The 27,963-nt window shown below is 40.2% G+C and overlaps 1 protein-coding gene and 1 pseudogene across 2 annotated transcripts; both read right to left on the bottom strand.

The window, feature by feature from the left end:
• On the bottom strand, nt 1-27,809 carry MEP1B (meprin A subunit beta). 2 transcript variants are annotated; one of them, XM_046025189.1, is made up of 15 exons: nt 27,682-27,809; nt 26,123-26,141; nt 25,210-25,254; nt 25,081-25,124; nt 23,323-23,401; nt 19,232-19,349; nt 18,305-18,483; nt 17,525-17,743; nt 16,763-16,915; nt 15,006-15,221; nt 8,044-8,487; nt 6,384-6,563; nt 4,985-5,156; nt 4,190-4,394; nt 1-1,543 (listed from the first exon to the last, which is right to left on the bottom strand). In XM_046025189.1, exons 1-15 carry the CDS (start codon nt 27,742-27,744, stop codon nt 1,529-1,531), a joined length of 2,151 nt encoding a protein of 716 aa, XP_045881145.1. In that variant the 5' UTR covers nt 27,745-27,809; the 3' UTR covers nt 1-1,528. The 2 variants fall into 2 exon arrangements, with proteins under 2 accessions (XP_045881145.1, XP_045881147.1); XM_046025191.1 differs by having other exon boundaries at nt 1-1,540; nt 27,682-27,806.
• Nucleotides 22,680-22,817, bottom strand: LOC123954826 (annotated as a pseudogene).
• Nucleotides 27,810-27,963: the final 154 nt, after the last annotated feature.

The raw sequence follows: 27,963 nt of genomic DNA, 5'->3' as shown, positions 1-27,963 counted from the left end.
TCTCTCTGTTGTTTTTATCTTTATTTTTTAATAATTACATGTGAATTGATAATTATCTTAAAATAAAATTTGAATTAAAAAATTGATTGAAGTGAGCCTATCACTACAAGGAAGACAGTATTGTTGCCAATGATAAGATTTAACCTTTCAAGCAAAAATCCAGATTTTAGAAAATTTGCTTTTGCCACCATGAGTATCAACTTCCCAAGACTTAAAGACTTTTTTTTTTATAAGATCAGTAGTGACATGAACTAATGTCATGTTTTGATACGGTATAATAAATGTGCCACAGGTTGTAAGTGATGCATAACTCAGTGAACCAGTAAGGTATTTTCTAAATGATCAATACACAATATTACAAAATCATGCATAGATGAAAGATCCATTCAAAATACAAGATAGATTGGTGGATGATCCTGGATGGAATACAAAAGTTTGTTGATACCGTCTCAGATTGCAGTTTCAGCTAAACTTTAAGAAATTACCATTTGTCAACTTTAAACAAAGTGTTCAAAAAGACTATCCAAAATTACCTGAAAAGCTATTTAAATACACCTCCCGTTTCCAATTACATACCTGTGTGAGGTTAGATTTGCTCTGTATCCTTCAATGAAAATAACATATCACAACAGACTGAATGCGGACACATATGTGAGAATTCAACTGTTTTCTATTAAGCCAGAGGGTAGAGATTTGCAAAAAAGTATAAAACAAATCTAAATTTTCTTGTTTTGAAAAACAGAGTTATTTTTCTTAAAAATATTATTTATACTAACACGTAAACATTGGGTTTATTATTTATTAATGATTAAGAAATACATAGTTTTACATTTTCCTGGTTTGTATTTCTAATAACATAAGTACTGATAAATATGATATTCACAAGCAAAAGCACTTTGGGTCCCTCATTCACTTTTAAGAATGTGGAGGCTCCGGAGACTGAGAGCTTGGAGAAACACTGTTCTGGGAGTTAAAAGTTTTCTAGTTGATTGCAGTTGCATGTTCAAACAAATTCTAAACCCAGCTCATGTTCTGAAGAGTCTGTGGAAGAAAACAAGAGAGTAGCCAGCTTTGGCCAGAGGGGCACGTGTTCCCGGAGAGAGAGGGAGCTGTCCTACTACCCCTCCTTACATTGGCACGGGAGCACACGCAAATGCTGAGACAGGAAGTAGATTATTTCCACTGGGTGTTTCCAGTGGGTGTCCAGGTGATCACTTGTGAGGCCACTGCCCTTGGCCCCCAAGGGAAGGATCCGTAATTTGGAAAGCTATTCCTAGTTATTGTGCTACTTTTTATAGATGATACTATACTTCTCCAGGAGCCTGAATTGCTTCCCTTCTTTTAAAAGCAAAAACACAAACATTTCAGCAATTAGACTTTTACCAAAAAATGATTTATAGGATACCCAGCTCTTTACAGAAAAGATCCATTTATAGAAGAACAAGGAAGTTGGAATAGATTCTAGGTGAAATCCATGATGAAGAATCCTTTTTAATTTCATTTGCTGGCCATGTTGTTGAGTTGATCTTCAAAATGCATGCTGCTAAAAGGGGAAAGAACAATTGATGATTTAATTTCTAAATTTAAAGACTGTCATTTCAATGACTCACAGTGAAGGAGTCTCATTTTTATTATTTTTTTTTTAAGATTTTATTTACTTATTTGGCAGACAGAGATCACAAGTAGGCAGAGAGGCAGGCAGAGAGAGAGAGGTGGAAGCAGGCTCCCTGCTGAGCAGAGAGCCCGATGCAGGGCTCGATCCCAGGACCCTGAGATGGTGACCTGAGCGGAAGGCAGAGGCTTTAACCCACTGAGCCACCCAGGCGCCCCGCAGTCTCATTTTTAAATGAAGTGCCAGCAACAGGCTCCTGGCATCCCTGCCTGCTGCTGGGCTGCCCCAGCCGGGTCTCCACGAAGATGCCCTGGCCTGTCTGGCTGGCCTAATTCAGAGGCTACACCATAACAACAAGCACACACTACAGCCTCAGAAAGAAAGGCATTCTGATTTAAGACCTAAAGTAGATCTGGAGATTCTGTTTTCAGTGAATTAACTGTAGAAATGTTTAGGCTGGAGGAAATGTAAGTTGATTTCTTGCTCTTGGAAAATAGTGGTTAGGGGTGTGTGTGTGTGTGTGTGTGTGTGTGTGTGTGTGTGTGTGTGTGTGTTGTGTTACTTAAAGGCCCTACCCTGTCCCTGATACTCTAATAATTCTTCTCTTTCTTGATTTAACTTCCTTCTTTCTCTCTCTTCTCTTTATCATTTTCTTTAACTCCTTCCAATATTTGCTTCATAAGTCAGCCCTTTTAATAGCGCGTATATTTTCAATTTCCAGAAGAATAACTGGCAGTCCTGTCTATTCACTAATGTGTCCTCTCTTCCCTAACCACTACTCCAACCCTCAAGTGCACCCCTCTTGGCCCAGGGCACTGTGCTTGCAGGTACGACTTTCATCAGGTTGGCCTACCAGATCATTGCCCGGTCTGTCCTTTTTACTTTGAGTCATAAAGTAAACCAGAAATACCTATTTGTTTGTTTGCTTGTTTGTTTGAAACAAACACCTATATACATTTTAAGTACTTTTCTAATAAGCTTGAGAAGTAACTGAGCCGTGCTTTGTGATTAGCTGTAAATACTTCTTGTTGTTGAAGAAATGCAACAGCAGTGTATGCAAATAAAACTATTTGCTTTCTGCTCGTTATCATTGTCCATCTTCTGACTAACTTCACAAACAAATTTAGTGCCTCAATACCAGTTTGTCCACTTCAAAAAATTAGAATTGTAAAATATAGTATGTCTTGAATTGCCATTTTTCTTCAGAAAATATGCTCTTGATTTAGTTAATTGCAGTATTTGTAGTTTCAGAGATACCCTCATTGGGTACATTATTTCTTTAGTTTTGCGAGTAGTTTTCAGACACTCTATTTTGAATGAAATAGACCTGGAAGAATTTTATAGCTTCACTTTTAAACAACGTTCAGATTTGACACCATTTTCCTTGTGCTCTTTCGTGTGTGAGACGAGGAGTCTGTGTGCTCTACTCCTGCATGTGTAGTGGGTGCTGGGGAGCACTGCTTAGTCCTGCCCTTCAAAATAAAGGCTTTCTTGCCGGACATGCCCTTGCCACGAGGGGCCCTCCCTCACCCAACTGTCCACTCCCTCCCAGGGGAAAACCGCAATCCAATGGCTATGATGCTGGGAGTACATTGGCTTTGTCTAAATTCTGGACAGTATCCCGGCTCTGTAGCAGGGCCAAGGCCTCAGCTGCAACCCCATCCCGTGTTCCGTGTACCCTCATCCTCTGCCCTGTCCATCTTCCCGTACTCCGTTACTCTGTGCTTCCAGGAGCACTCTCTCTGGGGAAGCCAGTCTCAAACAAGGTAGTTTCAAGAATCTACTGCCATTTTAGAGACCTTCTGAAACAAGACTTTACACCCTCTACTTGAAAATCTTGCCTTAGAGTTAGTTACTGCACATGGAGCCGTATGGATTGGAACCTTTGTTAATGGAAAAAACCTCAAACAGGCCGGCACCCCCTTCCTACAATCCTGAGCTGAACCACCCCCAAAAGACCTTTAGAGCAAAACTCTTATAGTTCACCTGTCCCCTCTATCAGGAAGGTTGGGGTTAGAGGTAAAATCTTGCCCTTCAGAAGGGTCAAATTTTGGGGTCAAAATTTTGGGTCAAAATTTTGCCCTTCAGAAGGGTCACAGACCCTCATCCTAGAAAAAGTGTACAACCATACATAATTTTGGATATAATTCCAGGAGGATATGAACTCCTTCCCAAAAGCCCTCTTGGACTCCAATTTAAGAAGTGTTAACCTCGGTGCCTGGGTGGCTCAGTGGGTTAAAGCCTCTGCCTTCGGCTCAGGTCACCATCTCAGGGTCCTGGGATCGAGCCCCGCAACAGGCTCTCTGCTCATTGTGGAGCCTGCTTCCCTCTCTCTCTCTCTGCCTGCCTCTCTGCCTATTTGTGATCTCTGTCTGTCAAATAAATAAATAAAATCTTTAAAAAAAAAAAAAAGAACTGTTGACCTTTCATGAAGGTAACAGGAACTCATAGTTTCAAAGCTGTTATCCAGCATAGAAAATAAAGAAGTACTTTTTTAAGCATAAAAGAAAGTCCTAATTCCTCTTCATATGATTTCATCAACAGGATTTGAATCGCCAAATATGAGACTCGACTTACATTTTCCAGAGATAAACCTGTCGTATTTGAACTTGTCCTTCTTTGGTATTTCTTCCTGATGCAACAGGCAGTGACAAGAGTGACTATCAGCATCAGGGCAAACATAGCGGCGGTGGAAGACGCAGCAATGACAATGGTGTCCCGGGTGGAGCCTCTCTTCTCACACCTCTCCCCCATGTACCACCAGTCGTCCCCTGACAGACACCTGCACATCGGAATGTGACCAGAGTTATGAGTTGATATTGCAGTCCACATTCAGGTCACTGATATATGGAACTCAACCAGATGGGAATGGTTAGACCAGCTCCAGGAGATCAAGCAAGGCCAGTGGCCAAGAAATGGGATTACTGCTCAAAACAGTGGCCCTAAGGTGGGAAAGGAAGGTGATGGAGATAATGGAGAAAATTAAGTTCTCATCTGTCAGTCTCTCCACATCCCCCCTGTACCCCTTGGCCAAGCTCATCCCAGAATGATAGAGGACTATCTCCATCTAGAAAACAAGGACAGTCCCACTTCACCACACCAGACTGTTGTGAGGACTTCATAAGACATGTATCTCATGAGGACTTTTTCAAGCAATTACAACATAATGTACTATTTCTTCATTAATAATTTCACCGTTCTTCTGGCGACCCAAAGTCCCAAATGGAGAGCAAAAATTAAAGATCCCATGAACGGCTTTGAGATGAGAACCAACGGACCATTCATGTATGAGATCAGTGTTTGACACTACAACACGGAAAGAATAAAATTTCTAACAAGAGAACGGGGAGATCTCGTCCAAGTACCCCTTACCTGCACTCGGCTTTCCCAGTCTGGACAATGCAGATGCCATCGTTCTCACATTTGAAGTTCGTGCAAAGGTCATTGATGACAGAGGTCGGGCTTGGCAGGCTTGGCCGGCTTGTCGGGCTTGGCCGAATTGTCGGGCTTGGCTGAACTTGTGTAGAATTAAGGTAGGAAATGTCTAAGGAGGGCAGAGGGAGCGTATAGATGGAAATCAGTTTGACTTTAGCATTTGATCTTTAAGTTTCAAAATAGATGCTTAGATTTCACAGGCAGTAAAATAATTAATAAGTCAAAATCTGAATGCAAATGGAAGCTGGGCCAGCCCCAGCTGGGGATCAGATGGGGCTGTCATCTGAACTCCACGCTTACCTGGGCCTGGGCTTGCCTGAGCTACAGGGGGCCCAACCCCTAAAAACCCACCCTCGAGGGACAGCAGTGCAAGGCGGTTGATGGATTTGCCCAAGGTCACAGGTCTCTTGCTGGAGGGAGCAGGCCGGGGGATATTCGACACAAGCCACCAGGTCCCCCAAACAACCAGGACTCTATTCTTTGCAGTGCATTTGCTGCTTCTCTTCCAAACAGGGTTGAACCGAACTGATGAACATGGGACTCCTTCTCTGGTACAGAAGATGATCGTTCCCTTGACACAGTTATTCTTGAATAACTTTTTCCAAGAAGTATCATCTAGATTTCCTCTAATTGACATTGACATAAAAATTTCATGGGTTTTAATTGCACCACCTTTCATCACAAACAAGACGCTGATTTACTGAGATGGAAGTGGGTCTTCAATAGTAAATGAGTTACAATGGTGCCACATAAAACATGGAAGCTACCAGTCTTCCTGGAAAATGTATTTATCAGCTGCCATGGGTAAGAAATTTTAAAAGGCAATAGATTACTACTACTACTGACAAAATATATGTGTGTGTGCTTTTATAGGACACATAAAAAATATACATGCATGCCTGTGTGCTCACAGGTGCTCACATGCTTGTGTGCTCACATACACATATATGTGTACATATATGTATATGTATTCAGAAAACACAATAAAGACAATTCATTTCCAGTTTAATTTCATGTGCTTGTCTGATTTTCCTATTTCTGGAACCCCAGAGTATAATTTTATGGTATGATAGCTATACTTTCACTTGTTTCTAAAGATTTCTGGTGTAAATTTTCCATGGCTCCATGTGGTGGTAATTAAGTTATTTATCCTGGAATGGTCACTGTTTTCATTTAAGTTATTTTCATATTGTTAATGATTCATACCAAAAAAAAAAAAAAATCCCGCTAATGCCCATTTGCTCCATACCTAAAAATGGAACCCAGAAGAACACAGTAAATAATGGCCAAGACAACAACAAAAATAGCTTATATACAACTATTTTTACTGACATACCTTCCACTGTCAGTAGGATATAAACATCATCTCCTTTTATAAAATCTCTACTTCTCAGCCTCTCGTGGGTTATAAAGGCGCTGGTTCCATAGCCTCGACCTCTTCTAAACTGAGTTCCATTAGGGAAAAAAGCCACTTCTCCCACTTTGGAAGGCCTGTCCCAAAAATAGTTTCCATTATCTGAAAAAGCAATTTGTATTAATGGATTGTGTTTAGCATCATCATAGCTTTTGGTGGTAGGAAAGAACAGGCAATGTGAAACACAATTAGGATAGAGCTCAAAATAATTAAATGATGCTATTGACCTGTGATGTATTCCCTGGCAAGTCACTGAAGCTTGTTCATTTATACTGTCCTAAAGAAAATGAGATTGCCTGGCAGGGGAGACCGCATTCTGGAACTTGTGTGGAGACATACCAAACATTTCCTAGGTAGGCTATCACACCCATACTCACTGGCTGGTGTAGAAACTCCCCTGCCCATTAAAATCATTCCTTAGTGACCTTGAGTCATACATAGTCCTTTTAACTAAGTTAAATCAATATGGTTCTGAGACTTTTTTTTTTTTTAAGTAATCTCTACAACATGGGGATCAAACTTACGACCATATGATCAAGAGTCACATGCTCTATTGACTGAGCCAGCCAGGTGCCTGAGAGAGTTTTGAATACTAACATAAAACAGTTCATCTCATTGGCTGAATTATTCACCTACCAGAGCAAAGCCCTTCAGGAAAAGAAGACAGAAGCACTGCTTCTGGGGACCCAACCAACTTTGAGCCATTTTCAATGTCATTCAGGGAAATATGTTTGGGGGAAAAAAGTGAAGAAATTCTGAGCATCAAGTCCCTACAATCCTGTTTGTGAATCTTCTTTTTTCTATCAGATTAGTGGTTTCTCTTTTCCTGTGTCACTTAGGTCCATTTTTTTCATATATAGAATTCAAATTTGGCAATAATATTCACCTTGCCATAATTTCATTTTCTATTAGGTTCCCAGAGGACAAAGGATTACTAAAATTAGAAATGTGATCATGGGGGGGAGGAGCTGTTCGTTTTTGAGACTGGGAAGATAGGGAATGATGTCACCATTGGCGAGTCCTCCAGAACTTTTTAATAAGAAGTTATAATCACTTCTCAGAACCTTCCCAACACTCCAGAGCACCTACTCAATGTCTTCCTTCTCATCAGGAACCATCCCCTTCCATAAGAGCTGAATTGTGCTTGACAGCCCTGGTGGCAAGGGGGTGGTTATTATTACTGCCTCAGTGTTATGACTGAGGACACTAGGGCTTCAAAAGACTAATTGCTCAGTATCACATAGCTAATGAGAAGCAAATCTTGGATTTGAACCCAGGCATGCCAGACTCTAAAACCAACACCCCTTGAACAATTGGGAATTCAGGTATGGTCTATTGTCAGGAATAATGTCAGTGTCTTCTCTAACTTTCAGAGACATTCTCAACTTGCATTCCTGACAGTGTCCTGCCTAGGGGACTCTGCTCACAATTGGTGAAGCCCTACCCTTCAATATCTTCTGTTTCTAAAATTTGGGGTTCAATACTCCCTAGGTACCTCATCATGCAGTCTCTCATTCCCAAATCATCTGTCCCTCCTAGAGCAGTGATCATGTATTAGCAATAAAGAAAATGAGTCACAAACCGGTGGTCATAGATGGGTCTGTAGTTACACTCCGCTGATTGGACATACGCTGTCGAATGTCAGGATTTTGATCCAAGAGTGTCATCGTGGCTTGTTGCCAAGGACACGGCCATTGTAACTGATCATCATTGGCTCCAGAAATCAAGTGAAAATATATTCCTGCATTAGTTGAGTGGTTTAGATTCAAATGAATCTGAAAGGCATAACCTTGAGAAGAATAAAATGGAGGGCTATAGAGAGCTCCACTTGAGCTGCCAATAAACTGTGTGAAATTCTTTATATGCCAGATATGATGAGGGCACTGTGTTTCCGAAAGATTGATGTCATCAAGAGACAGGCCACCCAATGATGCACCAGCGCCTCTGACCCCTCCAAACACCACTCTGAATTTGTTGGTCACTTTCAGTGTTACATGGTGAAGTTGCCAGCTCCCGATGGGTATCTCTGCAAAAGAGACATTATTATTGTAAAGCAAAGGACTGAGAATCCTGTGCAAATCAACATTAGGCTTTTTAACCTTCATAGGACAAATGATCATCCTTGAGCTACTGACGCCTGTAGTGTGCGGTGTGATCTGCTCTCCTCTCCAGCTCAGGCCCTTTCCCTTCCAGGGAGTTCTGTGCTGTCCAGCTGCTCTCTGGAATGTCTAGATGCTTATCTATTTGTTTCTCAGAGAGGTCACCCTTTCCCAGCAACGGGTGACCAAACAACCACATCTAACTTAGGAATACTCCATGCCCTACAAATGAGTTATTCCCCATTCCATGTTAGCTAAAGCCAATATCTATGCTTATACCCAGGATTCCTATGAGACTCAGCCAAACCCTCATTTATAGTCGAATTGAAATACTTCCTTCACATGCAAAATTTTCAGTCAACGTTTTGGTAGTATTAAACAGGAATCCACCAAACCCCAGAGGGCCCACATTTACCATTTACTCCTTAGATCACTTACTAGTGATTCAATGTTGTAAATATGTTATCTAATACTTGATACCATCATCTTTCTCCCCATCCTACACTTGCCCCTTCACCATCATCCCCTCCCCGAGCTAGCAGCCCAGGCTATGCTATCTTGTCTTACTTTCTTCTATCACATACCCAAATAAGAAGCAATATATTAAAAAAAGGTTCAGAATCCCCCAGGTAGAGAACAGGAATTCATGTCGAGCTAGTTGTTAGCACAATGACTTAAAACTTAAATATATCAGCACTTAATGTGAAACACAATTATGTGAGAATAAATTAGAAATATCCCAATTAAAAGATTAGGATCATTCCCTGCATATTTTCAGACCACAATGCTCTGAAGCTAGAACTCAATCACAAGAGGAAATTTGGAAAGAACCCAAATACATGGAGACTAAACAGCATCCTTCTAAAGAATGAATGGGTCAACCAGGAAATTAAAGAAAAATTGAAAAAATTCATGGAAACAAATGATAACGAAAATACAATGGTTCAAAATCTGTGGGACACAGCAAAGGCAGTCCTGAGAGGAAAATATATAGCGGTACAAGCCTTTCTCAAGAAACAAGAAAGGTCTCAAGTACACAACCTAACCCTACACCTAAAGGAGCTGGAGAAAGAACAAAAAAGAAACCCTAAACTCAGCAGGAGAAGAGAAATCATAAAGATCAGGCAGAAATAATGAAATAGAAACCAAAAAAACAATAGGAAAAATCAATGAAACTAGGAGCTGGTTCTTTGAAAGAATCAATAAGATTGATAAACCCTTGGCCAGACTTATCAAAAAGAAAAGAGAAAGGACCCAAATAAATAAAATCATGAATGAAAGAGGAGAGATCACAACGAACACCAAAGAAATACAGACAATTATAAGAACATACTATGAGACAACTCTATGCCAACAAATTTGACAATCCGGAAGAAATGGATGCATTCCTAGAGACATATAAACTACCACAACTGAACCAGGAGGAAATAGAAAACCTGAACAGGCCCATAACCAGTAAGGAGATTGAAACAGTCATCAAAAATCTCCAAACAAACAAAAGCCAGGGACTGACGGCTTCCCAGGGGAATTCTACCAAACATTTAAAGAAGAACTCATTCCTATTCTCCTGAAACTGTTCCAAAAAATAGAAATGGAAGGAAAACTTCCAAACTCATTCTATGAGGCCAGCATCACCTTGATCCCAAAACCAGACAAAGATCCCACCGAAAAAAAGAACTATAGACCAATATCCTTGATGAACACAGTTGCAAAAATTCTCACCAAAATACTAGCCTATAGGATTCAACAGTACATTAAAAGGATTATTCACCATGATCAAGTGGGATTTATTCCAGGGCTTCAAGGTTGGTTCAACATCCGCAAATCAATCAATGTGATACAACACATTAATAAAAGAAAGAACAAGAACCATATGATACTCTCAATAGATGCTGAAAAAGCATTTGACAAAGTACAGCATCCCTTCCTGATCAAAACTCTTCAAAGTGTAGGGATAGAGGGCACATACTTCAATATTATCAAAGCCATCTATGAAAAACCCACCGCAAATATCATTCTCAATGGAGAAAAACTGAAAGCTTTTCCGTTAAGGTCAGGGACACGGCAGGGATGTCCATTATCACCACTGCTATTCAACATAGTACTAGAAGTCCTAGCCTCAGCAATCAGACAACAAAAGGAAATTAAAGGCCTCCTAATCGGCAAAGAAGAAGTCAAACTATCACTCTTCGCAGATGATATGATATGTGGAAAACCCAAAAGACTCCACTCCAAAACTACTAGAACTTGTACAGGAATTCAGTAAAGTGTCAGGATAGAAAATCAATGCACAGAAATCAGTTGCATTTCTGTACACCAACAACAAGACAGAGAAAGAGAAATTAAGGAGTCAATCCCATTTACAATTGTACCCAAAACTATAAGATACCTAGGAATAAACCTAACCAAAGAGGCTAAGAATCTGTATGCATAAAACTATAAAGTACTCATGAAAGAAATTGAGGAAGACACAAAGAAATGGAAAAATGTCCCATGCTCCTGGATTGGAAGAATAAATATTGTGAAAATGTCCATGCTACCTAAAGCAATCTACACATTTAATGCAATCCCTATCAAACTACCATCCATTTTTTTTTTCAAAGAAATGGAACAAATAATCCTAAAATTTATATGGAACCAGAAAAGACCTCGAATAGCCAAAGGAATATTGAAGAACAAAGCCAAAGTTGGCATCACAATTCCGGACTTCAAGCTCTATTACAAAGCTGTCATCATAAAGACAACATGGTACTGGCACAAAAACAGACACATAGATCAGTGGAACAGAATAGAGAGCCCAGAAATAGACCCTCAACTCTATGGTCAACTAATCTTCAACAAAGCAGGAAAGAATGTCCAATGGAAAAAAGACAGCCTCTTCAATAAATGGTGCTGGGAAAATTGGACAGCCACATGCAGAAAAATGAAATTGGACCACTTCCTTACACCACACACGAAATAGACTCAAAGTGAATCAAGGACCTCAATGTGAGAAAGGAATCCATCCAAATCCTTGAGGAGAACACAGGCAGCAACCTCTTCGACCTCAGCCGCAGCAACATCTTCCTAGGAACATCGACAAAGGCAAGGGAAACAAGGGCAAAAATGAACTATTGGAATTTCATCAGATCAAAAGCTTTAACAGTTAACAAAACCAAAAGACAACTGACAGAATGGGAGAAGACATTTGCAAATGACATATCAGATAAAGGGCTAGTATCCAGAATCTATAAGGAACTTAGTAAACTCAACACCCAAAGAACAAACAATCCAATCAAGAAATGGGCAGAGGATATGAACAGACATTTCTGCAAAGAAGACATCCAGATGACCAACAGACACATGAAAAAGTCCTCCACATCACTCGGCATCAGGGAAATACAAATCAAAACCACAATGAGATATCACCTCACACCAGTCAGAATGGCTAAAATTAACAAGTCAGGAAATGAGAGATGCTGGCGAGGATGCGGAGAAAGGGGAACCCTCCTACACTGTTGATGGGAATGCAAGCTGGTGCGACCACTCTGGAAAACGGCATTGGAGGTTCCTCAAAATGTTGAAAATAGAACTACCCTATGACCCAGCAATTGCACTACTGGGTATTTACTCTAAAGATACAAACGTAGTGATCCGAAGGGCACGTGCACCCGAATGTTTATAGCAGCAATGTCTACAATAGCCAAACTATGGAATGAACCTAGATGTCCATCAACAGATGAATGGATAAAGAAGATATGGTATATATACACAATGGAATACTATGCAGCCATCAAAAGAAATGAAATCTTGCCATTTGCGACAACGTGGATGGAACTAGAGGGTATCATGCTTAGTGAAATAAGTCAATCGGAGAAAGACAACTATCATATGATCTCCCTGATATGAGGATATGGAGATGCAGCATGGGGGGTTAGGGGGATAGGAGAAGAATAAATGAAACAAGATGGGATTGGGAGGGAGACAAACCATAGGTGACTCTTAATCGCACAAAACAAACTGGGGGTTGCTGGGGGGAGGTGGGGTTGGGAGGGGGGAGAGGGTTTATGGACATTGGGGCTATGGTGAGTGCTGTGAAGTGTGTAAACCTGGAGATTCACAGACCTGTACCCCTGGGGATAAAAATATATTATATGTTTATAAAAAATAAGAAATAAAAACAGATCTGAATAAAAAAAAAAAGAAAGGATGAATACCCAACTTTTGTAGCAACATGGATGGGACTGGAAGAGATTATGCTGAGCGAAATAAGTGAAGCAGAGAAAGTCAAGTATCATATGGTTTCACTTATTTGTGGAGCATAACAAATAACATGGAGGACATGGGGAGATGGAGAGGAGAAGGGAGTTGCGGGAAACTGGAAGGGGAGATGAACCATGAGAGACTATGGACTCTGAAAAACAACCTGAGGGTTTTGAAGGGGCAGGGGGGCGGGGAGGTTGGGGAACCAGGTGGAGGGTAATAGGGAGAGCACATATTGCATGGAGCACTGCGTGTGGTGCAAAAACAATGAGTACTGTTACGCTGAAAATAAATTAATTAATTAAAAAAGAAAAAAAAGAAATATCCAAATTACAGAAAATACTAGTATCCGTGGGTAGACTCTAGACTGAACAAAACTCTTTCATGAAAGCTTCCACTTCACTATGATCAGCACTCTCCATTTAAAATCTGGAGTCCTGGAGTGCCTGGGTGGCTCAGTGGGTTAAAGCCTCTGCTTTCAGCTCGGGTCATGATCCCAGGGTCTTGGGATCGAGCCCCGAGTCAGGCTCTCTGCTCAGCAGGGAGCCTGCTTCCCCCTCTCTCTCTGCCTCCTTCTCTGTGTGCTTGTGATCTCTGTCTGTCAAATAAATAAATAAAATCTTAAAATAAATAAATTAATTATATAAAATAAATTCTGGACTCCTAAGCAAGCTTCTGAAGTATCTTTTGTGCTACTGTTTATGGGAGGAAAATGGCATGACATATAGCATAATGTAGATCGATTTTATAATAGGTTTTCACAATTCGTTCAAGCCAAGTGTTCGATATGCAGAACAGACAGTAACAGGCAGCAGGGAAATTTCTTAACCACCTGCTTTCATAGCTGGTCAGTGTGACCCACCTCTTGGACACAAGATTGGATTGGAGTGTTGCCCTCCCTCCAGTCGGGAATTGCTCCAGGAGTTACACTTAACCCAAATCGTAACAATTGTAATTCTACAGTGGGATTTTTTTTTAAAAAGCTAAAATTAGAGGAAGAGTCCTTTTTCCAGTTTGATGGCACATTTGATAATATGTAAGCTGGGAAGTGAAATATCCAAAGCCCCAGTTCTGTGAACAAAACCCATCTGAGATAACAAGAGAGGTCCCTGACCATGTTCAGGGATAGGTCCAGCCCTGCCTGAGGCCAGTTCCTCCTTTGTCCATCCCACAGTCTCTTTACATTGAACCAGTAACTTCCCATTTTGCCTAAACTAGTTTTCCTTATATTTATTTATTTTTTATTAACATATAATGCATTATTTGTTTCAGGATACAGGTCTGTGATTTATCAGTCTTAGACAATTCACAGCACTCACCATAGCACATACCCTCCTCAATGTCGATCACCCAGCCACTCCATCCCTACCCTCCCACACCCCAGCAACCCTCTGTTTATTTCCTGAGATTAAGAGTCTCTTACGGTTTGTCTCCCTCTCCAGTCCCATCTTGTTTCATTCCCCCCCCCACCACGAACATCATCCCTGCCTCTCAAATTCCTCATATCAGATTTCTCTGAAATCATATGATAATTGTCTTTCTCTGACTTATTTCGCTCAGTATAATACCCTCTAGTTCCATCCATGTCATTGCAAATGGCAAGATTTTGGTTTTTGATGGCTGCATAGTATTCCATTGTATGTATGTATATATGTATGTGTGTGTGTGTGTGTGTGTGTGTGTATCTCACATCTTCTTTATCCATTCATCTGTTGATGGACATCTAGGTTCTTTCCAGAGTTTGGCTATTGTGGACATTGCTGCTATAAACATTTGGGGCACGTGCCCCTTTGGACCACTTACATTTGTATCTTTAGGGTAAATACCCAGTAATGAGATTGGAGGGTCATAGGGTAGATCTATTTTCAACTTTTTGAGGGAACTCCATTTCTTGTATTTTTTTAAAGATTTTTTTTTAATTTATTTGAGAGAGAGCGAGTGGAGGGAGGGCTAGAGAGAGAATCTCAGTAGACACCCCACTGCGTGCGGAGCTTAATGCAGGGCTTGATCCCATGACCCATGAGACCACAACCTGAGCCAAAAACCAAGAGCCAGATCCTCAACTGACTTACGCCGCCCAGGCGCTCCTCCCTCATATTTTTATTACTTGCCAGGAACTGACCTGACCTCCTCAGGGCCACAGACTGAAAGAGTTAAGATGACCTCACACTGAACTGAGACAATAAGAACGTTGACATTGTACCTTTTATTTCTTTCACAAGCATCAAAGTACCAGTCACATCATCAGCAGAATACTCCCTGGTGTAGATATTCAGCTGGTCATTTTCACTTCCGCTGTTGTATAAATAAAACTGCAGGCACTGAAATCCTCTTTTAGGGTAGAATATTCGACTTTCCAGCATGGCCGTGGCCCCCACGCTTACAGAGCTACTGTTGAAATGCATGAAGAAACCAGAACCTGTTCAGAAAACAAAAGCAGAATTGACAAAGCAGATACGAGATACAGGCACACGTGTCTTGCAGGCTCATGAGTTCTACTTAGTACCCACTGTGTGCAGAGCACTGTGCTGGGCATTTAAATACAGGTCCACGAGTAGGCAGTTGATAAAAGAGACCTTAGCCCATGTTTTTCTTCCTATAGCTTTCAAAATCAGAAAAACACATCACCTCCTTGGTCTTGTCTCTCTCTATCTCTCTCTCTCATCTTCTCCCTCCCTCCTCACCTTCCTCCTTCCTTCTGGCCTATGGAGGACCACTATCCACTATCCAAATTTGCATTTACAACAAAAGGGTATTTTTATTGACAGGTATTTGACATAGAGCCTTGTGTAAATCTAACATGTACAACATGCTAATTTGATACATTTATATTCTGTAATATGATTGTTGCTGTAGCAATAATTAGTAACTTCTCAACATGTCACATAATTGTCATTTCTATTTTTTTGTGGTTGGAATAATCAAGTTCTAGTCTCTCAATAAGTTTAGTGATTAGAATACAGTATTGGGGCGCCTGGGTGGCTCAGTGGGCTAAAGCCTCTGCCTTCGGCTCAGGTCATGATCCCAGGGTTCTGGGATCGAGCCCCACATCAGGCTCTCTGCTCAGCAGGGAGCCTGCTTCCTCCTCTCTCTCTCTGCCTGCCTCTCTGCCTACTTGTAATCTGTCTGTCAAATAAATAAATAAATAAATAAATAAGTCATTAAAAAAAAAAAAAGAATACAGTATTGCTCCCTATATTCCCTGCACGGTGCGTTAGATCTCCAGGGCTTTCCTACCACTCATTGTAAGTCTGACCCTTAACATCTGCCCTCCAGCCCCCCAACCCCTACAAAAAAAAAGGAAAATAAAAGGAAAAGCACTCATTACTGTTGGGGACCCACTGCCTAGACCAGCTGAGCTCTCATGCAATGACCCTGAGTTCTAAAGTCTAGTCTTACATCTTTGTTGCCAGGAATGAGCAAATAAATAAAAATGAACTATTGTAGCCAAATAAATGACTGTTTAATTTAAAACAAAATTATGATGGAAAAGTATACTCATCTGAATAAAATCAAATTATACTTTGTCTCTTCATTTTCAGGATTTTTATAATAGGAGCGTGTAATCACAACCAGCTGAAATTCTGAAACTGATTAATTCACAGCCCTGTGCTGTTCACTGCGAAGTCTCTTGTATCTCGTGAACTTTGAGAAAACAACTGGGCTATGCTGGAGATAAGAGTCCTTCCAGGAGGTACAGTCCCTTTCTGCTGTGGGCACAGACAGAGAGAGGCCTCACAGAGCCCAGCTCTGACTCACCAAAAGAAGAGAAAAGTCAGGAGGAAAGGCAAAGAAATGAACCATATCCTTATAGGCACTGGACTCTTTCCTTAGTAGCAACCGAATGGGTTATCATTAACAATTCTGATAGAAATCAGAGATAAAATCCCAGTCTTTCATAGCAAAAGAAAATGCTGGGCCCGCCAAACGTAAAATCCAGAAGTATCTCCCTCGTGTTACCTTTGCACTGGCCCATGCTGGAGTGATCGCTCTCTGGCCCCCTGGGAACCTGGGACACCCATTGCCAGTCAGCATTATCGTCCGAACTTTGAATCATACCACACACATTTTCCAGTTCAAAATTGCATGAATCCATAAAGCTCAGGGAAGTGGCTACAGAAGCAAAACAACAATTACTGACACTCCAACATGATAATCCAAGTGATAAAAACAGAGTTTGTCATAGAAGTCCTGGGAATGCCAAGATGGCATTAAATACCAGGATGAGACTTCACTCATTGTGGGGGTTGAAGACCTCTTGATAGCTCCAAAACCAAGGAACTGATCAACGCTGTTTATCTGAATACTCTGTCTGCCCCAAGACATTTTTCTTTAACTATCTAATGTATGGGAACCTCAGTCTACATTCCTCTAATTATCCAGATTATTCAACTGCAGCGTAGATTATTTGATCCCATCTGTATGACGTCTCCTCCTTAAAAAATCGACATGGGGCACGTTCCTATAGGACCCAATTTCTGTTTAGATCTGAAGGCCAGAACTTCTGAGAAGAAAAATGAGGTTTCCAAGCTGTGGATTTGGGATTTGGGTGATTGGGTTTTTTTTTTCTTTTTTAAATATCAAACTTCAACTATAAACCATCAAACAACTGTCAAACCATCATTTCAGAAAAGCCAGCGATGCTCCACAAAATGGCGCAGCGCATAATCCTTCCTACATGCAGAGAAACACCGAAGGCATTTCAAAGAACCTGCCACGTACTGCAGTTATAAAGCCGATTCAACTTCAAGAGATCGGAGTCACTGAAATCCATTCGTTGGCCGATCACATCCATGAAGTCTGAGATCCTCGTGACAATTGTTGGCTCTGTTCCATTTTGGAAAGCAGTCTTGCTGTAGTGCATTACCGAGGTGTAATCATAGGGAACATTCAAAGAGTCTGATACTTGGTCGTCGTAGGTGTTAAAATTGTGCTCTTTGCCTAAATGATAAATTTGAAAAGATCTTTAATTACTTGACGCCAACAACATTTAGCTTACCTTCTTCTGAGTTTCCGTTACTACCCAAGGTTGGACGTTAGCATTTAGCATAAGACTCGAAGAACTGTTAATAGAAAGGTAGATTCTCAAAGGTGGGGTGGAGACAGTCAGAGTCATTGGTGGGTGCTGATGGAGGGTAGAGAACTTTGAGAGGTGTGGTGGGGAGGCACCTGGGAATGATAGCCCAGACAGGAGTCATCAGAAGGAACTGACATAGTCGGTAATTTCCTGGTTACTGGAACGTGTGTGCAAGTAATAACGGTACGCAAGTACATTTAGAGAAGATACCTAGCTGCTTAGCATCACACTAATGGGCAATGGATTGCAACTTGAAATGGGATGATTTTGTGGAAATAGTGAGGTGGATCTGATCTCCAAAACTTACAGAAGTAAAACATCAAGACATCAGTTTTTCCATTATTAACAGTTGGCAGGAGACGGCACATGCTTGGAAATTCAGTTTTTAACAGGAAAAAAAATGTAAGAAAACAAAGGAAATGTACCTGACTGAATTCTGTCCCACATTATCCTGACATAGTCATCCCGGTCAGAACGAGACTGCTCGTGCCAGAATCCCAGTGCGTGGAGGAACTCGTGTTGGACTGTGGCTATTCTGTCGCAGTTGGCCCCGATGGAGAGTTCTTGCTTCCCCATGTGCCTGTTTCCCACTGAAGACCAACAGCTTACAGGAGAGTTCACAGGGCAGGGAGAAAGGATGTTCTCATGATGTTTCCGGCCAGAATCCCCGGTACCCAGTGCTCTCAGTTACCCACCTAGATCTTCCACTCATATATCAGGACACTGCATTTCTCTCCTAACCCTGCCGACCTATGAGAAACCTTACAGGCCAGATGACGTTTGGAGATCTGGCTCTGCCACTGGCTATTATAGAGGAGCAAGTCATCCCCCAATCAACCTACTCGTCCTGATCTTGAGCTGGAAATTTCTGTTTTTCACAGTGTCCTTGGTATATGGAAGACCGCTAGCTAATAAGGTTTTATAGGGGTAGCAACCACATGGAGTTTCTGAGCTTCGGACAAGAGACACTGTCCGTTTAACTCAAGTAGGAAAGGTAGTTAGGTTAAAATAAATTGAAATATACGTGCGTGCACACATACACACAGGCAACCACACGCGTGTTTTACTGGAAGAGGGAAAGAAGGAGGGTATAAGCTACAAACAGCTGATGTTCCCTGACTGGTGGGATGGACGGCATGCAATCCCAGCCTCCCTGTTTTAATATGGTTGCATGTATGAAAATACCATTTTTATAGCTAAAGACACTAAATGCAGTCTGTCTTTTACTCTCCAGCAAACAGCTAAGGAAGCCCCCCTACCCACCTCAAGGTCAGGGCCTAGGGCAATTGCTGCGATGGGTCACAGCTGCAACGTTCTCACTTGACCCCTAGAAGACAAACTCTCCACCTTACCCGCTGCCCTTGAACACTGATATATAGTTAGCTTCTCCAGCCCAGGGCTTGAAGTCAATGCATGTTTTTAGGCGATAACGTTCAAATGCATTAAGGATAACTCCCTTTGCGTTCATTTCTGATGGAAGAAAACCAACAAAAAATTACACATATTAACATTATTCACCATTGAACGATTCACCATGGAAACAGGGTGTACAATATATTATACATCATGAGTCAGTCCCTTCATGAATGTGTAGTGTTTTATTTTTACCAAATTTTGTATTCTATACAAATTAAGTATGTATCATATGCAAGTATTTTATTATTCTTCAGCTCCCTGATTTTGCCCCATTTTTATTTCTCTGGAACCTTTAGAGAGTACATTTCAGAACAACAAAAAAGACATTTCCTTATCTCAAAGAATAGATACCTTGGATCACAGGCAGCCAAAATGAATACTCATTGTCACAGGTTTCATCAAAGAAAACTATAGTATTTGAAGCCCCACTGCAGAGCTTTTAATTTGAGGACCTTGAGATGGGAGAGTCCATGAATATGCCGAAATTGTATGTGAAGTATCTGTATTTGTATTTATATCATCTCATCTATGTCTGTTCTGTATCTATATCATCTATATCAACTACCATCTATATCAGTCTATATCTCCATCAACGGATGTGTTTCCTGGAGAAACTGTTCATGAGCTTCTCAGGGAGTTCAGAGCCCAAATTAGGGATAAGAACCATTGCTTCGGGGGCTGGGTGGCTCAGGTCATGATCTCAGGGTCCCGGGAACAAGCCCCACATCAGGCCCCTGAGCAGGGACCCTGCTTCTCCCTCTCCCTCTGCTCCTCTCTCTCTCTCTCTCTCTCTGTGTCAAATAAATAAAATATTTAAAGGGGAAAAAGAACCATTGTTTCAGAATGAAACAATCTATCCAACTGGTTGGATAGCTACAGAACTCAAAAAAGTCAGAGTCATGAAAGCAACAAAGACGTTCAGGAAAAGAAGCTCTAGGGTTACCCCTTTCATGGGAGCTGCATCTAGCAGCAGGTAATACCTGAAGTGTAAGCAAAAAAACTAGAGCAGAATTTAGTATGTTGATAATTCAATATGGTTAATATAGTTCTGGAAAGCCAGAAATCACTCTCAGTGAACCTTTCATAGTTATTTACTAACCCTTCATAGGTATTTTCTCTTGCTACCTGTAAAAGGGGCCTTGCTTAGTGATTTCCTTGGAGTCATTTGAAGTTGGTCTAAATTTCAGAAATGTGAGGAAATACTCTTCTCACTTGGAGCATAGAGAGCAAGTTCAAGGCCACAATATTAAACAGAGGTAAAGGACTTCCTATGTAAGAAAGAATCAAAATCATAGAATAAAAAAATGACCTATAAAAATTTGAAGTTTAATTACATTATAAAACAAATGCAAAATGATGCTATAGTATGAAGTAAAACAAAACAGATCAAAAAATTTAAACAGACACACCGGCCGACTCAGTTGGTAGAGTATGCAACTCTTCATCTTGGGATTGTGAGTTCAGCCCCACACTGGGTGTAGAGCTTACTTTAAAATAAATAAATAAATAATAAAACAAAACAACTTTAAAAAATTTAAAACACTATAGTTATACCCATGTAAAAATGAACACAGTTTGGATGGTAAGATTTGGACTGAATTTTTTTACCTAACATGTTTGATTTTTATATGTATATCAATTTATTTTTTAATTTTTATTTTTTAATCTTTTCTTGGCTTTTTCTATCTACTCTTGGTTTTTCGTCTATGTTTCTGGCCAGTCCTACCTTCTCAATAACTTCTATTAGATCTTCCATCCATATCAATTCTAGAAAGTTGTCCTCCTGAGCTGAATTCTAATCTCGGCCATCTTTCCCCTCAATACCACCTTATTGGGCCACTCAATAAGATCCAATGATCTGAGGAGCACCTGTTATATGCAGGGCATTGTGCAAGGTGCTCATCCATGCCCATGGCTTCAACCATCTCCCACAGCCTAATAACATCCAAATGCTCTCTATCTTTAATGACCAAGCCATATACCGATTTATATGATCTCCCCACCACAGTGAGCCTGATACATTTCAAACCCTACATGCCAAATGCCAATTTCCACCACACTTCTCTCTTCCACCCTCTTCAAGACATATTTCCTATTCTTTATAAAGATACCATCCACCCAACTGCCTAAGACTGAATCCTGGGCACCAGGAACTCTTTACCTAGACCCACCTTCTTCTTGACCTCTTGCAATCAATCATCAAATCTAACAATTGCTTCCTAAATCTCCTTAGAATTGTCCATTATTGTCTAATCTCACTGAGGGAGTCTTGGTTCAGAAACTCTCAGTTGTTCCCTGAGTTTCTTCTATAGTCTCCTCATTGGTCTCCTTACTTTCTTTTTGTCTCACTTATGCTATATCTTCTACACGGAAACTAGCATGATCACAGTCTCACATCTAGGTTAAAACTGTTGGAGGCTCCACATCACCATCATTAGGCACCAAGTTCTTTAACAAGGGAAACACTCCCCAATTCCAATCTACATTCCAGTTAAGGGTCTTCTCCTTTCCTCACACCTTTGCATGGTGACTCATCTGCCTAGAGCACCCTTCCCCTGCCACCAGCTTGCATGATCACTTTCTGCAAATTACAGAGAAGCACCTCATCTGGGCAGATGCTCCAAGTGTTGACTTGGCAGGTAGATAAGTAGCACTTCATGCAAAGTAGGAAAGGTCGGTTGATGGACAAAACGCAAACTTGATTTCAGTACCACTTTACCCCCTCCCAGGCACCAATGTATTACATACAACTCGCATAGTTTTCATGGCAACTCAGCTGCACAGTGTCAACTGCTTCCTGACGTATATGCCTTTATATCTAGGTTGAGTTCAATGCCCCTCCAAAGTGCTCCCTAGCTTTTGAATATATCACTAAGCAAAATGTTTATTCCATTCTATTATAATTAACTCCTGGCATATCTGAATCTCCACTGAAATGTATGAACTTTAGGGAAAATTTTCCAAAAAAGCAGTTCCCAAGGTGATTCTGGTAACCGGTACCATAAATAAAATGAGGACCATGTTTAGAGCTCTCCATTACAATTAAATTTCTTCTATAGAAAATTTTCTTTCATTTTGGATTGGATTCTTCTTTATTTTATGAAAAGATGATAAAGATAATGGGTTCTTGTAGCTGTGTAAGTTCCTGACTTGACAAAGTAAAATGTTGGTAAAACAATGCCAAGTCCTAAAGTTTTGTATGTTTGTTTGATGTTTTTAAGTCATACAAAATATGAACATATGAGAAACCACTGTTTTCAAATAAAGTCTAGCTGCCTGATCTTTATGTCCCCAGAACCCAATATGGAGTATGCTCTCCATATATGTTGGTTATATTAATCCCTTTCTTGGTCAGAATTCAGCAACTATTTCAGAAAAAATCATTTAGGTTCTTTTCATTGTTCATTTTGTGTAAATTTTTATAAGAAAATGTTCATGGCCCCATAAAGCAACAAACAAACACTTCAAGACCATATGAGCCTACCCTTACACTTGATCTTAGCCAAAAGGCCGAGAAGCGATATGAGCCTACCCTTAAAAATACAGTGATTGGGCGCCTGGGTGGCTCAGTGGGTTAAGCCGCTGCCTTCGGCTCAGGTCATGATCTCAGGGTCCTGGAATCGAGTCCCGCATCGGGCTCTCTGCTCGGCAAGGAGCCTGCTTCCTCCTCTCTCTCTGCCTGCCTCTCTGCCTGCTTGTGATCTTTCTCTGTCAGAATAAATAAATAAAATCTTTAAAAAAAAATACTGTGATTATAGGGCACCTGGGTGGCTCAGTCATTTGGGCATCTGCCTTCAGCTCAGGTCATGATCCCAGGGTCCTGGGATCAAGCCCCACAACTCTCTATCCCTCAGTCTGCCAATCTCCCTGCTTGTGCTCTCTCTCTCTCTCTCTCTCTCTGTCAAATGAATGGATAAAATCTGAAAGAAAGAAAGAAGAAAGGGAGGAAGGGAGAGAGAAAAATACTGTGACTATATTCTGTCAGAAACATATTATCAGTTACACATACTTCAAGGTATATACTAACCCAAGCTATCTTCTAGAATATATGGAATAGTATGAGGCCATCTGTATTCTTCTCCAATAATAGAATTTCTATCTTGTGCCTGTCAAAAATAAATGTGAAGGGTTAATTCACTGAATCAGGCAAAAACTTGGGAAACAACAAATAGTTAATCTATAAATAAATGAAATTTAAAATGTAAGAAAATAAGTTTAAAATGTAAGAAAACAAAATAATTTCATAGTAGTGAATGGTTGCTCTGATTTTGAGGTGGGAATAGCACTTGTTTTATTCTAATCTGTTTTGAGGACAGTAGCCTCATGAATTAGGAAAGAAAAGAGATGAGATAAGAGAGAAGGGAAAGAGATGGAAGGACAGATAGGCAGGAGTTAAATTACACGGGTCTTGAAGGCTATGGGCAAATTTGGATATTATTCCAAATGCAGTAGGAAGGTGTTAAAGAGTTTTGTTGTGTGTGTGTGTTTTTTTTTTTTTAAGATTTTATCTATTTATTTGAGATAAAGAGAGAAAGCAGGAGCAGGGGAGCAGAGGGAGAGGGAGAAGCAGTCTCCTTGCGTCTGAGTAGGGAGCTCGATGTGGGACACAATCCCAGGACCCCGGGATCACCACCTAAGCCAAAGGCAAATGCTTAACCGACTGAGCCACCTTACTGAAGAGGTTCAAGACAGGAAGTGAAATGGTGTTATTGCCTGTTTAAAAGACCACTTTGTTGTGGGGTGGAGGGAGTGGGAGGGGGGACAGGGACAGGGTGGAAAAGATTACAGGCGAGCAATATTTGAGATAGACAAATTAGGAGAAAAGTGGGTTATTCAGAGCATGTGTGGCAGACAGAAATGACAGAACTTGCTAATGTATCAAATGCTGGGGTGAGAGGAAGGGCAGAAGCAAAGGTGACTCCTGGAGTTTTTACTTATTTGGGGGAGTAGGTTGATGCCTTTGCTAAAAGAGAAAATCTGGAAGGAGCAGTTTGCATGAAAAATCTGAGTTCACATTAGGACACCTTACATTTGACGCACCTCATAGGCACGGAAATGGAACTGACAAATTGGAATTGACAAATTGGCAGCTGGATAGACCAGTCTGGAGTGCAAAGGAAGGAATGGATGAAAGCCACACACTTCAAGTCATCAGCATAAAGATGACATGTCAAGCTCTGGCACAAGGGGAGATCAAGGAGTACAGACAGAAGAGCCCAGGACCAGCCATTGGATACCACAGCTCTGCTTCTTCAGTTGAAGTTCCCCGTGGGGGTTTGATTTAAACTATCGGTAAGGTCCTATGTTCATCTGTGTGCCCTGTACTCTTCATGCATCGATGTGTTTACCTGGCAGCACTGTCATTAGCTGTCAAGATAGAAATCACAAAATCTATCTTTTATGGTAAAAACCTTATTCATTGATGACGTTTATAAATTCAGGTTACCTTTGTTTCAACTAGATTAAATCAGTGAGGTTTCATTTAAAAATGAAAACATCATATTGTCCCAATAATGAAAGTCCATCAGATCAGTAAGACCAAGGTGTACATGGTGAGTGATGGTGGCCTTGACAACACAGAAATCTGAGAATGGCTGATGAAGGCACCATTATGGGAGTCCCTCAGAGTATAATGTTTTCATTGAATACATCTGTCGCCATGACGATGCACCCTTGGAGATAGCTGGGCTTAACAAAGTCCATGCTGTCTAATCATTCTCAGATACTCTGTATTTTGGTTTGCAGTAATTAACAGAAGATTCTTCCTTGCTATGTTTCAACTTACCCAATCAAGTCTAATGTCTCCCTCAAAAAGATCCAGTCCCAAATCTAAGAGGGAAGATAAAAATTCATGTTAGTAAACCGGATTCAAACTCTCCACTTCATAAAAATGTAAAAAAAAAAATCTACAAACCTTCATTGATATCAAATATATCTTGATCGAGTCCACCATCTACATCTTTAAAGGAACAAAAAAAAAACCCACATTGAATATTATGCTTATGAAAAAAGACAATCTTCATCAATTACCAAATTAAAAGTAAGTTTCTTTTCCCTCAGGACCTACTAGGTTCCGATTCAATGTACATTGACTGATTGATTTACTGAGAACGGGTTCTGATTCACTATACATTGATTGATTGATTGATTGATTGATTAACTGAGAACCCGCCATGAGCGAGGCTTGGGGCTAGAGGGCTTTTGCATATATGCTTTTGTCCTATCCATGTCCCTTGAATTCCAGATCTCCAGGAGTAAGAAATTGGTCACTCTATATAATATTAAACTTAATTTTAAAGACTAGACTAGATGATTAAATTAAATAGGAATCAAATGTTTAAATTAGGTCAAACCAGTCCAATCTGCCCAATATATCCCTTGCTAGTAATAAACCTTGGAACTCTCAAGCAGAATTCCTAATTTAAATTTGAATTGCTCTTTTAAATTATAAATGAGTGGATAATAAAGCCAAATCTCTAAGTGTACAGCAGAAGAGGATGGCCATCAGGTCTATCTGAGTTTATACAAAATAGCAAAAGTAATAATAGCAAGCATTGATGGTATGCCTTGTATCAGTCACTGTGTTTGCACTTTCCTATATCATCATTTATTTTCTGCTGGGTATGTGGAATCTTGGAAGAGGAACAATAAAACATTTCCCAATAAATCAAAAGAAGGCAGTGTTTGATTAAAGTTCAAAGCAATTCTAAAAAATTATGCATTGTGCTTCTCATTAAATGTGTCTTGAGTTTTTCTGTTCTGTTGTTCTATTATCCATATAACTTTCTTTTACTATGACTTAGAGCAAAAACTCAAAATAGACTCACCAAAGTTGTCTCGAGTTGGCTGAGAACAAACACATGAAAAAAAGGCATTATTATGAGACCCATGACATAAATTACTTTCTTCCAATTTGTATCTAGCAATTTGTGTAGGTTTTTCTCATTAATATTACGGATTTCTTTCTGGCTTATATCCAAGATAGTTAATTTGGAGTCTAAAATAACTTTTTGAGGAAAAGGTCTTCTTATTTCATGTAAAAAAATGAAACTGCCTGTGATACTAATTTGCAGGTGAAAGAGACAAGAAACCAACTTCACAGATTGAAAAGAAGGCAGAACATAAGACTCTGTCCCTCAGATAAGCTTTCACCTTAAACATGATTCTCTAGAGGACTCATGGAGCAATGTTTGAAAAGCCTAATAATTTATCCCCATCATTGAAATATTATTGTAATTTATAACAATCCCTTCTAAAGAAATCTTATGGAAGACTTCATTAATCATGTTTTCCTTTCACATTTTTCTCAAGACTCTGCTTTCAAAGACAATACCAAATGTTTAAGGAAAAAAAATCAGTGGCTATACTTTGCAATTAAAAAAAAACTTAAAAAAAACTTTTGAAAATAATTTCTACAAGTGACCACATGAAAACCCAGAACACATGCCTAGCAGAAGAACTTATGTAAACCTGAGAAATGTCTTAGTGGAGTCTAGTGAAAAAGTTCATGGCACTGGCAGGTAGTAGGTTTGGGTTATATTCCGGGTTCTGCCAACTCAGAGCAAGTCAGTTCACCCTCCCGAAACTCAGACTCTCTATAAAACAGGTTAATATGGCTTACATATTCTAATACCAGAATCCTATGGACTGTTTCGCAAGCAGTGGGAATGAACTGATTGGATAGTTTACCCTTCTTTTTAATATTAAGAAGTGCCTTATTTGTCTCACATGTTAGTCACACATAGACACTCACAGAGAAATTCCAATACACCTACTCAAAAAGTGTGCATAAGTGAAATTTTAATGTGTCTTAAATGGTATCTCTTGTTCTCGATGCGTAGATGCCATTTACAGAATATCAACTCAATATAATCACTTATTTGTAAATCACAACTAAAGCTTTTCCCCTAGGCATTTGAAACTTCATTTAAAACCCCGAGTTGGTCTGTACAAACTACCTGTCACTGTAGCAAGATGGGTTGAAACTGACAAAGAAACAGATGAGAAACTCCACGCTACAAAACCAAGTGTTTGCTTTGCTGGTGACATTCGTCATTCACTCCGTTCGAGTCTCACATCACCGTAACAGCAATATGCATTTCACTCGGCAGTAAAAATGGAATGGCTGTCACATTTCGCATTTTCCACATTATCAAAAGAAAACTTGTTACGCAAAAACGAAACTGAAAGAAATGTGTAACTTTATATCAATATCTCTGACTCTTTCTCTCTGGGGGGGCTTCTCACTCTCTATGACCCTGCCCCTGCTGGCCCCAGAGAAACACTCATTTCATTAGCGTTTTGAAATTCTTAAAAAACAAGAAATGAACAAGCAGGCCATTGGCCCCCAATTTTTCTAATCGTTTTCCAAACATCGTTTCCTTACCAAGCCAGGAACCATGAGCAGAACAGCAGAGAACAGAAAGCAAGGCAGGTACCATGAATCCATGTTATCACTTCCAGTTGAAGCCGCAAACTAGGAAAGTCCGAATATCATTTACTTTTTAAAAGGCAAACATCATAACTTCTAGCCTTTGATCTCAATGATCCATCTTGCAGGTCAGCTCACTGTGGTAGGAGTACCTACAATCAAAGTGTTAAAGTCCAGTATCCTGAATACAGCCCTGAGAGGAGTTGGTTGGCCTTTTTTTTTTTTCAGGTCAACATT

Source organism: Meles meles, chromosome 12, assembly GCF_922984935.1.
Source record: "Meles meles chromosome 12, mMelMel3.1 paternal haplotype, whole genome shotgun sequence".
In the NCBI taxonomy this organism is placed as follows: domain Eukaryota; kingdom Metazoa; phylum Chordata; class Mammalia; order Carnivora; family Mustelidae; genus Meles; species Meles meles.
Note: the sequence above shows the minus strand (reverse complement) of the source record. Positions and strands in the feature narration are given on the sequence as shown.